Source organism: Leptopilina heterotoma, unplaced genomic scaffold, assembly GCF_015476425.1.
Source record: "Leptopilina heterotoma isolate Lh14 unplaced genomic scaffold, ASM1547642v1 Lhet_220, whole genome shotgun sequence".
Classification (NCBI taxonomy): domain Eukaryota; kingdom Metazoa; phylum Arthropoda; class Insecta; order Hymenoptera; family Figitidae; genus Leptopilina; species Leptopilina heterotoma.
This window is the reverse complement of record NW_025110938.1, coordinates 130,822-145,334: the sequence shown is the minus strand read 5'-3', so window position 1 is coordinate 145,334 and position 14,513 is coordinate 130,822. Positions and strand designations below refer to the sequence as shown.

At 22.7% G+C, this 14,513-nt stretch overlaps 1 protein-coding gene across 4 annotated transcripts; it reads right to left on the bottom strand.

Moving 5' to 3' along the window:
- Positions 1 to 221: 221 nt before the first annotated feature.
- LOC122502152 (carcinine transporter-like) lies at positions 222 to 14,051 on the bottom strand. 4 transcript variants are annotated; one of them, XR_006301618.1, is made up of 12 exons: positions 13,032 to 14,051; positions 12,621 to 12,722; positions 11,742 to 12,042; positions 9,809 to 10,007; positions 9,418 to 9,676; positions 9,149 to 9,341; positions 8,891 to 8,996; positions 8,690 to 8,793; positions 6,935 to 7,149; positions 6,729 to 6,839; positions 6,298 to 6,483; positions 222 to 357 (listed from the first exon to the last, which is right to left on the bottom strand). XR_006301618.1 is itself a non-coding variant. In XM_043612074.1 (11 exons), exons 2-10 carry the CDS (start codon positions 12,662 to 12,664, stop codon positions 6,298 to 6,300), a joined length of 1,482 nt encoding a protein of 493 aa, XP_043468009.1. In that variant the 5' UTR covers positions 12,665 to 12,722; positions 13,032 to 14,049; the 3' UTR covers positions 222 to 357. The 4 variants fall into 4 exon arrangements, 3 of the variants coding, with proteins under 3 accessions (XP_043468009.1, XP_043468006.1, XP_043468008.1); XM_043612074.1 differs by lacking the exon at positions 11,742 to 12,042 and having other exon boundaries at positions 6,664 to 6,839; positions 13,032 to 14,049; XM_043612071.1 differs by lacking the exons at positions 12,621 to 12,722; positions 13,032 to 14,051 and having other exon boundaries at positions 6,664 to 6,839; positions 11,742 to 12,010.
- Positions 14,052 to 14,513: the final 462 nt, after the last annotated feature.

The following is a 14,513-nucleotide window of genomic DNA, read 5'->3' as shown; positions in this document are numbered from 1 at the left end:
GGAGAGAGACTTTCAAGAGAGTCGAAAACGTGGTGCAGTGTTTTTGGAGAAGAGCGAAGACTACGAGGTTGAGGTGAAGGAGGCGCAGAATAATTCCATCTGTGATTATAAAGTTGTGCCAATACCCGATCTCGAGGGCAATCGTATTCCAGCCGATTTGGAGCACGTGGTTTGCAATCATGCCGGTTCAAGATGTCAGGACATGGGCTTCTATTATTGCCTCCAGACTTACAGAATAATTGACGTCTATCACGGTCATCATCGGCGAAGTAAAATGAAAATCTACGCCGGTTGTGTGTGCGCTCTCTTTGATTTTCCTGATGTTCAACCCCAATCGCCCAGGCTACCACTAGATGACTAGAAAAAGAGAAAAAAAAAACGTGAATACTTCCAGTGACAAATTATAATGACATTAAATTTTTATTTTTTAATTAAAATTTTAATTAAAATTCGAATTAAAATTTAATTTCGAATTATTTTCGATATTATTCGAAAGAGAAATTTGACAAAAAGAAATTTCTCAAAAATACTTTTCCGCAAATAATTTTCTCCCGAGGGGGAAATTTGGACAGAAAACTGTGCGGAATTCGAAAGCATTGTGATATATAGTATAAGTTTTAAAAATTATCCCGTCGCGTTAAAATAACACCGGCAAAATCATTTTCGAAAATTAATATTTGTAACAACAAAATTGAAAAAAAAGATTTTGTTATTTTTTACTCTGTGATATGTATTTTTATTGTAATTTAAATATATTGAATGTCGTGAATATTGTGAAGCCGTTAGAACTAATAATTATTTTTTTTTTTGCGAGAATGATTAAAATTTCTGATTGTATAAAAATTTTTGTAAAATTTTGTACAATTTTATAAAAGAAGAAAAAGTTTATGAAAATTTGGATGTGCAATTAGAGAAAATCTAATTTTAGAAAAAAGAAATTAGTTTATAGAGTTCGTATATTTATTCCTATTGTATAATAATTTTTGACTGATGTATCATGTACATAAAAACATACATCGTAATTAATTCATTCTATTGTAAATAATGTGGCGTATTTATTTTAGCGAGAGTTTAAAATAGTTATTTTCGTATCAAGGGCGCAAAATAGGTGATTGCGACGATGGCGAAATGAAGGGACCGAGGGGACACAATTTCGCGCCCGAGGCGAAGCCGAGGGAGCGAAAGTGTCCCCGAGGTTCCGAAATTTCGCCAGAGTCGTAATCACCTTTGCGCCCATGATGCTAACATAATTTTTTGTCCTAACTGCATGGAAAGTATGTCATTGAGGGCACGAACGATTAAACGCTCATATTAGTTAAAAATTAAACTCTATATAAATGTTAACTCTTTGAAGTCTATAATGATACAAGTTTTAATATAGAAATAAGAAAACAATGTATTCTGAAAATATAGTAATTGACAATTTTTATAACCGAAATGTGAACAAAACCAAATGTGTCATAATTTTTTTTTAGAAAAAATCGAAAAAAAATTGCACATTTTTCTAGACAAAATAAAACAAGTTGAAAATGTTTGCATTTTTATAGTCAACATAAGAAGAAACTCGAAAATATCACATTTTAATGAAGAAAATCGAATAATTAACATGCGGGCGCAAAATACTCTTCCTCCTGCTCGAAGGTAGGGGAAGCGGGCGCAAAATATTTTGCGCCCGCTCGGAGGTAGATGAAGCGGGCGCAAAATATTTTGCGCCCGCTCGGAGGTTGGTGAGCGGGCGCAAAATATTTTGCGCCCGCTTCCCCTACCCCTGGGTGGTAATGAGTCACTTTGCGCCCGCTCTAAGTGCCCGAAATGACATACTTTCCGTGCAGGTAGGACAAAAAACTATTTATAATTCATTCATCGAATTCATATTCATACTTTGCAGTATTTTCCTATTTATTGTTTAATGGCAATCGGATAATTATAACAACAACAAAAAATGATCAGATTTTTTAATAAAATCGAATTTTTTAATTTATAATCTCCGCCTTTTTATTTGAAACAAAAAAAACCCAAAAATTCCAAAAAGCCTAGAAGCGAAATATATTTCAACTTTGAGTTTTTTTTTCACAAAAAAAAACAAGAAAAAATCCCAAAAAGAAATTTACTTTTCCTAAGAAACAATATTATTTCAACTTTGAGTTAAATTTTTTCAACAAAAAAAAAAAATCCAAAAATCCCAAAAAGAAATTTATTTTTCCTAAGAAACAATATTATTTCAACTTTGAGTTAAATTTTTTCAACATTGATAAATTCAGCACTGAAAAAAATTTTATTTGATTCAATAACGGATTAATTGACTAAATTAAATATTTACTTGAATCAAATAATATGTATTGGAGTCAATAAAATGGTATTTGTTTCAAATACCATTTGATTGACTCCAATAAATATTATTTAATTCAATTAAATATTTAATTGTCAATTAATCGGTTATTTGAATCGAATAAATTTTTTTTTCCACTATAAAGTAACAAGAATGTCAATTTTTCTCTCTCGATAAATGTCAAAAAACTGACGTAAATTGTTTTTTCTTATATTGAATATTAAAAAGTGATAATAATGATAAAAACATTATTTGTCTTTTTGAGAAAACAAATATTAATGACGTAAATATTGAAAAAAATTTGGACTATGACTGTGCGAATTCATGTCAATTTGAAATAGTATCAGATTCTGATGAAATTCCAATATCACGACCTTTGATTCTAGGATTTTATTAATTTTTAAAAATACACTAACCGTCACTTGATATGAGATCACCTGTTTTTTTAAGAGATGCGCATAAGTTTCCTAACTTTAAGAATCTTTAGAAAATTAAATTTTTTTCCTCAATTTATATGAGAAATAAAAAAAAGTGCACTTGGTTCCTTGAACTCAATGAATTGACTCAACATTTTTTGGGTTTTCTCCGAAGAATTTTTTTTAAATACTCTTCTATTTCTATTTTTAAATACTTTTCTATTTTTATTTTGAATACTTTTTCTATTTTTATTTTGAATACTTTTCTATTTTTATTTTGAATACTTTTCCATAACTGTGAAAATAAAAAAGTTCTCAGCACTCGAAGAAATCGAAACATTCGAAAAGTGAATGATGAAATTTTGCACGATTTTTAAATCATAAGATCAAAAATAATTTCTTTTGAATGAGGAATTCTTTCCGAATCTTTGGTATAAATATTTTTTTATTTACAACTCGGCAAAAAGTTGCTTTAGTCCCTCTTTTCGTTTGAATTTTATAAAAAGAAGTGGATCCAAAAACCAATTTGGATTTTTCCTCAATGAAAGGAAAATTGAGAAGTTTTCATCTTTTCAGTGAGTTAAAAAAAATCCACCAATTTGAGATAAATTCTTCATTTGGAAAACAAAAGGAAAAATATCCGACGAGGAAAATTTTAGAAAAAGAAGTAAATCCGAAAAATTATTCGAATTTTTCCTGAGAAGTTTTCATCAATTTTTCAACAAATTCAAAAAAGAAATTTACCAATTTGAGGTAAATTCGTCATTTGGAGTAAAAAGGAAAAATCGCCAACGAGAAGAACATTTTAGAGTTAACAATCCACAAAGGACATTAATCCCTGGCCAGCAAATAATTTATCAAATTCTATTCAATTACAAGAATCAGGCATTTGTCATTATGAAGAAATTTTATTAATAGTCCCGAAAGAGTTAAAATTAGAATTTCAGCAATAAAACTGGTCGTAATGCGATTTCGGGTCATCGACGTCACTAGAGGCCTAAAAGAAATGTGAATGGCCTGGAAAGATTTAAAAAAATGATAACATTAAAAATTCTGCGATCTGCGAAAAAGACCATCGCGGTCCATTTTAAACAGAGATCTCCCCCCCGCCCTTTCCACCCTCTTATTGTATAACTTTCAATTTAAAATACCATCATTATAATTTTTTTATTTTTTTTCCATCTGTACGCGCGTACAATTTATTTATGGATAAACCTGCTGCGAATCTCATAATACTTGGATTAATGAGAGTACCATGTCCCTTCGTATTATAATTATTATCCGATTGAACGTTGGTGACGTATGCAGTGACGCAGAGAATCGTGACGGCTGCAGTTGTATACCTGTATGTGAATCACCGTCAGGATTCTATGAACATGTATAAATAAATGATAGCCGATGGTGGAGGGACTTCCCGAATTTATGTGAAAACGCAAGACAAGGTGAAACCAGTTTCAAGACTGGATTGCTGTCGTGCGTGTCGCAATTATTTTTCTATTCTATTTACAAGAATCGCCGTTATTTCGAAAAAAAAACATTACTCTATCACCATCGGAATTATATCACTTTTTTTTAATTTCGTGTAGTTTTCCTCCAAATTTTCCTTTTGCGACAAAATGTATTTTCTTTTTTAGACATTTATTTTTTGTCACAGTAATGCCTGAATTTTGTCTCTCGATTTTATCTCGATTTTGTCTAATAATACCATTGTGTCATGTAAGTAATTAGCATATGTTTTGTAATTTTATTACTTGCATATACGTAATAAATAATAATATGCATATTCCTCGAGATTATTTATTTCTCCGGGGAATTTTCTTTTTCAAAAAAAAACGACTCGTTATTACTCCTTGTGTGACCATATTTCAAGAATAGAACAGGCTTCACACTCAATAATTATAATTTCAAAAAAGTAGTTTTAATACTGAAAAAAGAAGTAAAAAATTATCGAAAATTAATTTTTAACGAATAAAAAGAGAATAGTTTTAGTTGATTCATAAAAATTTCGATTCAGTATTTTCCCAGACTGATTCCTGATTTCAATCAAAAACAATTATTTTTACTCTAATCCTGCTTCTAAATTTTTGAACAATTCAATTATTTTCCAAAGTTTTATCCTAAAAAATACAATTGTATTTAAAAGTAAACAAATATATTATTTCATAAAATTTAATTTAAATTGTTCACAGGAATTAAGAAAATAAATTAATAATTTTTCAAAGTAAAAATTTAAATGTTATTACAGTTTTACAACAATTAAAATTTTCAACGGTTTGAAATTTGAAATTAAGTTATTTCTAAAAGAAAATCGTACTATAACACTTTTAATATTCAATTATTGTCTAAAATTTCAACTGAAATTCGTTTTTAAATCAATTCTTATTATATCCGAAAGTTCAACTGGAATTCAATTATTTAAATACAAAAATAAATAATAAGAATAATTGAATGTTTCTCAAAATTTACGCTTCTTATTAAGAATTTATCAATTTTTTAAAAAATAATTCAATTTCTGAAAAGAATTGTTATTTATGAAAATAATTGAATTTTTACAAAGGATTTATGAATTTTGTGAAAAATAATTGAATTTTCGAGAAGAATTTTATTTTTCATTAAAATAATTGAATTCTCGTGAAAATTGTATTTTTGGGAAAATAATTGAATATTGTGAAGAATTAAAGAAAGAATTTATCAATTTTTTAAAAAATAATTCAATTTCTGAAAAGAATTATGTTATTTATGAAAATAATTGAATTCTTATGAATTTTGTCGCCGAATTTAATTAAAATTTTAGAAAATAATTGAATTTGTTAAACAATTTTATGAAAATTGTATCTTAAATAATTGAATTCCTATGAAAAATTTATTATTTAATAATAATAATTAGATTTTTTTGAAAAATAATTGAATTTCCGAGAAGAATTTTATTATTTATGAAAATAATGGAATTCTTGCGAAGCATTTTATTTAATTCTTTTTAAATAATTGAATTCTCGTAAAAAATTTTATTATTTGGGAAATAATTGAATTCTTGTGAAGAATTTAAAGAAAGAATTCAGAAATCTATTAATTTTTTTAAAAATAATTGAATTTCTGAAAAGAGTTTTATTATTTATGAAAACAATTGAATTCTTGAGATGAATTTTATTGGATTTTTTAAAAATAATTGAATTCTTGTGAAAAATTTTATTATTTGTGAAAATAATTGAATTCTCGTGAAAAATTGTATTATTTGGGAAAATAATTGAATATTATAATTGTTAAGAATTAAAGAAAGAATTTGAGAATTTATCAATTTTTTAAAAAATAATTGAATTCTCGTGAAGAATTATATTTAATTCTTTTTAAATAATTGAATTATTTGGGAAAATAATTGAATCCAAATAGAAACAAATTGTAAAAAAAAGTTGTAAGTAGTAGGTTTTAGTATAGATATGAGTGCGAAGCCTGATAGAAATTTTTAATCTTTCTTCTATGAAATGTAATTTTTTTCCGCAATTATTGCACCAACAAATTTTAATTTCGAAAATAGTCTAAAGTCTCGTGTTTTACCTATTTTTGCGATTTCTGAAGAATAAGAATAGGCCAAAACTTTTTCTCCTTGCAGAATTTTTCTCCTTCTTCGAGTGTTTGACGTAAATTTTTTCCAGCAGTTTCAGGCAGAAAAAGGGTTAAAAATGCAGCGAATAATGCAACAATGGCAACTATTAAAATCGGCAGTTCTTTCCAAACGCTTCTCTGAAAAAAAAAGAAAAATACAAATTATGTAATTATTTCCATATTATTTATATTTATTTATTATGTAAAAAATTAGTGTAAATTAGACAATAAAATTATGTATAAAAAAATAATAAATAAATAAATACTATATTAAAAGATTATAAATTAAGATTAAATTAATTAAGAATCAAAATTTACCAATATTATAATGTAGGGTATTATAAAATGAATAATACTCGCAAGAGAATGAATTGAAGCTGCACCTTGTGTCCTAAGAGGAGTTGGAAATAATTCTGGAACATATTGCGTGAACAAACAAGCCAAGCAATCCATTCCAATTCTAACTAAGGACGCCATAAAAATTTTCCCAATTTCTGTAGAAAAGAAAAAAATGACCAAATTAATAGGGATCAAATTTACCGCACCAATAATATATAGATAAAATAAAAAAAGGAATTTTTATACACACCAGATTCAATAAAAACAAATACAAAACTGACTATTGCAATAAAAATTAATAACGAAGCTCCAATAAATCTACGACCCAGGCGATTAACCAAAAGTTGAAATAATAAAAATGCCAGCAATGTATCAAGACAGGTCCAAGTGAATGATACAAAAATGGACAATTCATATCGGTGTAAATAATATAAATTCGTGTCCAATATCACACTAGTTAGAGCACTGGAACAGTGAAATTTTTCATCTATAAAATAACAGGATTGCCACAAAAAATTAAATTTTGTTTTTCTCTGACTTTTTCCTAATTTCTAGACAAAATTTTGACTTTTTCCCTAACAATAAAAAAGAATATTCTGATTCACTCTCAAAATGATTAGATACTCAAAAAAATATTCTATTACATTTATTTACGAATTTCTAAAATTGTAAAATTATTCGAAAACATATGGAAAACATATCAATAACTTCCTTTTTTAAATCAATAATTAATCATTATTATTTTTTCATAAGAATTAACATTCTTCAAAAGCTTCAAATTCAATCCTTTTTTAAATTTAATGACTTTTAAGAATATCGAATAATAAAATTATTGTCTACAATTTTTAACTAAAATTCTTCTCTAAATCAATTATTTGTAATAATTTTTGAAAAAGTTCTTTGAGAATTCTCAAATATATTTATTTACAATTCAATTTTACGAAATTTCATCAATTATTCGGAAATTCTTCAATTGTATATATTGGAAAATAAAAACTTTAAATAATTTAAAAAAAAAAATTCAAAATTTAATTATTTCTAAACATTCACGCTATAATGTTTTTAATATTCAATTATATGTATAAAATTCTAATTGAAATTCTTTTTCTAATCAATTTTTATTACAAAATTCTACAAGAATTCAATTATTTAAAACAAAATAAATAATATATTGAATAATTGAATGTTTCTCAAAATTTAATTCTCATAAAGAATTTTGAATAATAAATTTTTAAATAATTACATTTTTCGAGGAATTCGATTAAAATTTTTAAAAATAATTTAATATCAGAGAAGAATTTTTATTATTTATAAAGGTAATTAAAATTTTGCCAAGAATTTTATTAAAATTTTTGAAAATAATTGAATTTCTGCGAAGAATTTTATTACTTTTAAAAATAAGTGAAATTTTCGCTAAGAATTTTATTAAAATTTTTAAAAATAATTGAATTTCTGCGAAGAATTTTATTATTTATAAAGATAATTGAAATTTTAACTAAATTATTTAAAATTTTTTGAAAATCATTGAATTTGGTGAAGAATTTTATTATTTATAAAGAGAACTGAAATTTCATCAGATTTTTTAAATATGTTTAAACATAATTGAATACCTTTAGAATTTTTATTATTTTGAAAATAATTAAATATTTGCGTAGAATTTTATCAAAATTTTTTTTACTAATTGAATTCTTTTGGAAAATTTTATTAAAATAGTAGATATTAAAAATTATTGAATTCAAGGAAATTTTTGAAAAATAATTGAATTTTTGCCAGAAATTCTATTAAAAATTTTTATAATAATTCATTTTCGAAGAAGAATTTTATTATTAAAAAAGTAATTATTGGCAGAAATAGTAAAAATGGTTGGTTTTGTATTAGAATTCTTGGCAATTTCACAGTTTTTGAATTTCAAATTAAACATTTGTAAAAATAAATATAAATATGGAAATATATTTAAATATTTCCATTATTATCAACATTAAAAATTAAAATCATGTTTACTTACAAAATAAACGAAAAGAGAAATGTACTCCTAGCAAGATGGGGAGTTTTTCTGAGATCCCATAAATTTACACTTTCGACTTTCTTGTTTTTTCGTTTCAAGTTCATCTAATTCAATAATAAGAAACAATATTAATACAATTAAAAATATAATTATTTAATAAAACAAATCATTAAATAATAAAATAAAAATTGTTCAACTCACCAAAAGTTCATCGTACATCCAATTTTCAGATTTTTTTCCATTAACTCTAGCAATTCTGTGCAATTTTTTCAAAACTTTGTCAGGATAACCTTTCGACGCATACCATCTAAATATTGAAATAAAATTATTAAATATAATTATAATATATTAAATTTTTATTTATTAAAATTATTTTAATTAATTTAATTGTTGAATTAAAAATTGTTAAATTAATAAAAAAATTATAAATGCAAACGTTGAAAGATTTGTGATATTTACCGAATACTCTCAGGCATTGTGAAGGTAAGTAGAAAACTAATTAAAACTGGTACGGAGCATAAAATTGTGAAGATTCTCCAATTACCAAGGAAATATGCAGACCAAGTTAAAATCAATTTTCCACTCATTAAAGTGAATCCAAATCCAAAACATGTAATAATTGATCTCTTATTTTCTGCCGTATATTCCATAGCTGAAATTAAACTTTGATTACATGTTTTTTTTTTTTTGTAATATATCTTCAGCAATGTCTCACATAATATTTTTACCTAAAATCAACGGAATAGTTAAAATGTTGTCAAACGAAAAACCCAATATGAATTTGCTTAATGTGAATGACCAGAAATGATGAGAAATAGCCATTCCAATGAGAGCAATAAATGCGAATGTAGTGGAAACTTTTAATGCCAAAAGTCTGCCCTTATAATCGGAAATCCAACTAAATAGAAAATTACCAATTAAAGTACCAATAAAAAAGACCGCTTGCGATGTGGCTATTCGATATTCTTCATCACAAACCCAATTCATCTGCAAGGATTTAAAGAAATTAATTAATTAATTAAATTAATTTAATTAATTAAATTAATTTAATTAATTTAATTAATTTAATTAATTAATTTTAAATTAAATTTAATTTAATAATTGTGTTAATTTCTTTACCTCAACACCAATACTTGGATACGATATCAAACTAAAATCATATTCCCATTCGGTACATTTCACCGTTTCATTCGTTTCCCATAATTTTGAATTAAAATCATTTCCGACTTCAGCGATAATTTTAGAAAAATTTAATTTCTTATGATGACATCTGTTATAAAATGGATATTGATTTGATTCTGGAATGGCTAATTTAATTCTGCAAGAAAAAAAATATATTAAATTCGATTATTTTCAAGAATTTTAATATAAATTCAATTATTTTCAAGAATTTTAATATAAATTCAATTATTTTCAAAAATTTTAATATAAATTCAATTATTTTCAAAGAATTTTAATATAAATTCAATTATTTTTAACAATTTTAATAAAAATTCAATAATTTTTAGAATTTTAATATAAATTTAATTATTTTCACCAATTTTAATATAAATTCAAATATTTTCAACAATTTTGATGAAATTCTTTTAAAAAAATCATTATTTTCAAAATGTTTAGTAAAATTCAATTGTTTAAAAAAATTCAGATAAAATTCTTTGAAACAATTCAATTTTTTTATGAATTGTAAAATCCTCCTCAAGAATTTAATTATTTTCATAATATAAGAAAATTCTTCGCAAGAATTAAAATATTTTCAAAAATACAATTTTAATAAAATTTCTCGAAATTATTATTACAATTATTATTAAAAATATTATTTAAATTCAATTATTTTTAAGAGTTTTTGAATAAAAATTCAATTATTTTTAACAATTCTAATATAAAATTCTTCTGAGAAATTCAATTATTTTCAATCCAATTTTTATTAAATTTTTCTAGTAAAAAATTCACTTATACTCAAGATCATTTTAATAAAATTTCTCTAACAGGTTCAATTATTTTAAAAAATTGTAATAAAAGTTTTCTTAACAATTCAATTGTTCTCAAAAGTTTTGAATAAAATTCTTTGTAAATTTCAATGATTTTCAAAATTTTCAATTAAAATTACTTTAAAAAAATTACATTATTTTTACGAAATTTAATGAAATTCTTAAAAAAAAAAGATGTTATTATTTACAAAAAATCTAATAAAATTGCTTAAAAGACTTTAATTTTCTATGAATAATTTTAATATAATTTAATGGGCAAAATCGTTAATTACAATTAATAATAAACACGATTATTTTAAAAACCTAAAAGAAATTCTTCTTAAAATTCAATTATTTGCAAAATTTTCAGAAAAAATTATTTTAAAAAACTTCATTATTAATATAATTGAATTCTTACGAAGAATTTAAAAAAATTGTTTAAAAATAATTTAATTTTTTCTGGAATTCAATTAAAATTGTATTTAAAATAATTGAATTCCAGCGAAAATTTCATTATTTATGAAAATAATTAAATTCTTGAATTGTATTTTATTAAAGTTTTTAAAATAATTGAACTCCTGTGGAAAATTTAATTATTTTTATAAATAATTGAATTTTTTCGAAAAATTTTTACAAAATTTTTAAAAATAATTAAAATTTTCAAAGAAATTAATTAAATTTGTATTGAAAATAAGTGAAATCGTGATAAGAATTTTATTATTTATACAAAAATAATTGCATTTACACGAAGATTTTTATTATTTATAAATTGAGGCTTTTTGCAAAGAATTTTATTACAATTATTGAAAATAATTGAATTCTTGATAAAATTCAATTACTTTCAAAAATTTCAGTAGAAATTATTAAAAAAAACTCCACTATTTTCAAGAATATTGAAATCAATTCTGAAAAACAATTCAATTATTTTAAAGAATTTTAATAAAAATCTTGCCAAGAATTAAATTATTTTCAATATAATTTTAATTACAGTTTCTCGAAAGAATTCAATTCTTGAAAAAAATGTTGATAAAATTCTTGAAATGAATCCAATTATATATTCAAATATTTTTATAAACCCAACTCACCTTTCATCTCGAGTCAAATTAAAATCAATTAATTCATTTATTTTACACCAATGTTTTTCTGGTACTGCGACTATTAATAATGGTGCAATAAAAACTGAGACAAATGAAATTCCAAATGGTAATAAACTCAACAATAAGCACAATTGGTATTTTCCAAAATCTCCAATATATGGCAAAATATCTTCAAAAAATTCAATTTTCTTTTTTTCTCTAAGACATTTGACACTGACATCATCTTCGTCTATTTCGACCATTATTTTCAGTTATTTATTATTAATAGACTAATAAGTTTAAATTTAAGCTAAATGGAATAATTTGACTTAAAATTATTATAACGTACAACTAAATATTTTGGAAGTAACTGAATTTTTATTTTATGCGCATTTGGTGTAGAAAAAGAATTTAGATAAAATATTTCCTTTAACCTAGTTGATGATTCGTTTAGCAATGTAAGTTACTTATTTTTTTGTAAACTAGTCTTTTAACTCTTACATATTTTAAATTGTTAAAATAAACAACCTCTTATATAACAATTATACATTCTAATAATAACATTTTTTTTCTTTTATCACAAAAAGTTGTTTGAGTTTTGAACATTAGCAGAACATTATTGAATATTTATTTTATCTTTTTATTTATTTGATTACTTTCATGTATTTTTTATTTAATTTGATTTCTTTGTTTATATTTTTTAATTAATTGAATATGTTTTTATATTTTTCTTATTTAACTGAATATTAATAATATTGAATATTTTTGATATTTTCTGTTGAAAAATATTCCACGATTTAAGGAATTTAAATTTAAATTTAGAATTTAATTATTTAAAATTACAATTTTATATAAAAATTAAAATTATTTACTTTTCAAATAACTTACATATTTGTCATTAGCTCCTGATGTAAAAAAAAGTATCGATCCATCTAATAAAGCCACAGTGGTAGGTATTTTTATTAAAATTGTCAATTGTCTCCACAATCTCTGAAAAGGAAAAAAAACCAGTTATTCTAATTTATTATTCTATTTTTCTTATTGTATTTTACTTTGTATTTGATAACTTAGACTGCTTTAAACTAATTACAAAAATATAAATTGTATTGAAATATAAAAAATATAAAATTAATTATAATATAAAATATAAAATTTTAAATAAACTATATAAAATTAGGTAATTAAAAATATAAAAAAATTATATTGAAATAAAAATAATTTACAAATTTAAAAATTTGATGTAAAACTTAAAACGAACAAGTAAACTAATTATTATTAATTAATATAATTAATAATTACCAAGAAAACAAAATAGATTTCCAGGATAATTCCTAAATTGAAGCAGCACCTTGAGAATCTTCAAAGTAGGAAAAATTTTTCGCAGAAAGATTTTGTTTATACAATTAAATTTAATATTCTATAAATTAAAAATTTGTTTCACAAAATAAAATTTATTTAATCATAAAAATTTCTTTTTAAATTTATAATTAACAGTAATTATTCCTTAGTTTTATAAATAGAGAAACATGAGATAATTATAACTTTCCATTGTTACATTTATTTAATAAAATAAGAGAACAGTTACAAATAAAACTTCAAATAATCTAAAATTTATTAACATTAAAATCTTACATTAAAAATGTAAAAATTTTTCTCTCAAAAACTAAATGTCCACTACCATGTAATGTAACGATCAGATATTTGAATAAAAAGCATTTTGTAAATAAATATTTAGTTTCTTTTTTCAAAAATAATATTTTTTCTATTTTGAAAATGTAATCGTTATAAATGGTAATGTTCTTAATACACAATTTTTAAGCTTAATTGAAGAATAATTTTCTCGGAATAGAATCTAAATATTGTTCATTTAAAAGAAGAATTCTTTTTTAAATGAATTTTTATTTCACTATAATATGAAATAAAAAAAAAATTGTTTTCAAAAATGAAAAAAGAAACGTATAATATAAATAAAAAAAATATTCTTGATTAATATAAAGTAATGTATAAAAGCCTCAAAAAAATCTTTTAACAAAACATTGTTTTGTCACTATTGATTTAAATCACATAATAATCACTAGTTTTTCTTTTTCTTGAAAATTCTATTTCAATATTAACGCAATTATGTACTTAATTAATGTCAAGTGAATTTTCCTGAATTTCAAGAGATTCATTAATAGAAATATTCCCTATATAAGCAAATTAGTTATCAAAATTCTTAAACAGGGTTGCCATAAAAATTTCATTTCATTTTTGCATTAAATTTTCTTCGAATTTTTCAAAATTTAATTGCGATTTAAAGAATTTTATTCAAATTTTCGAAAATTTAATTTTTTTTTAAGAATTTTATTTAAATTTTATGAAAATAATTAAATTCTTTCGAGAAATTTAATTGAAATTGAATGTCATGAAGAATTTCTTATAAATTTTTAAAATAAAGAAAATAATCATGTTTTTGTTAATAATTGTAATTAAACATTTGATTATTGAATTTTATTAATTAGAAAATAATTAAATTCTTCTGAGAATTTTATTACAATTTTTTAAAATAATTGAATTTAAAGAATTAAATCAAAAACATTTTAAAGAATTGTATTAAAATATTGGAAATAATTGAATTCTAAAGTATTCAAATATTCAAAGTATTTCTTTAACTTTTTTGAATATATAAATTTCATTAAAATTATTAATAGAAAATTAAATTCTTTTAAACAATTTTATTGGGGTTTTTGTTAATAATTAAATTCTATTGAAGAATTTCTTTATGATTTTTAAAAGTAATTG

Bases quoted from the DNA above. Each gene is read 5' to 3' on its own strand.
- LOC122502152 (XM_043612071.1), bottom strand. From the start codon at position 11,995: ATGGTCGAAATAGACGAAGATGATGTCAGTGTCAAATGTCTTAGAGAA. The intron at 8,997-9,148 runs GTAAATATCACA...TTCAATATTTAG, and splicing joins ACAATGCCTGAGAGTATTCG to ATGGTATGCGTCGAAAGGTT. The intron at 6,484-6,663 runs GTAAATTTTGAT...TTTTTTTTTCAG, and splicing joins TACCCTACATTATAATATTG to AGAAGCGTTTGGAAAGAACT.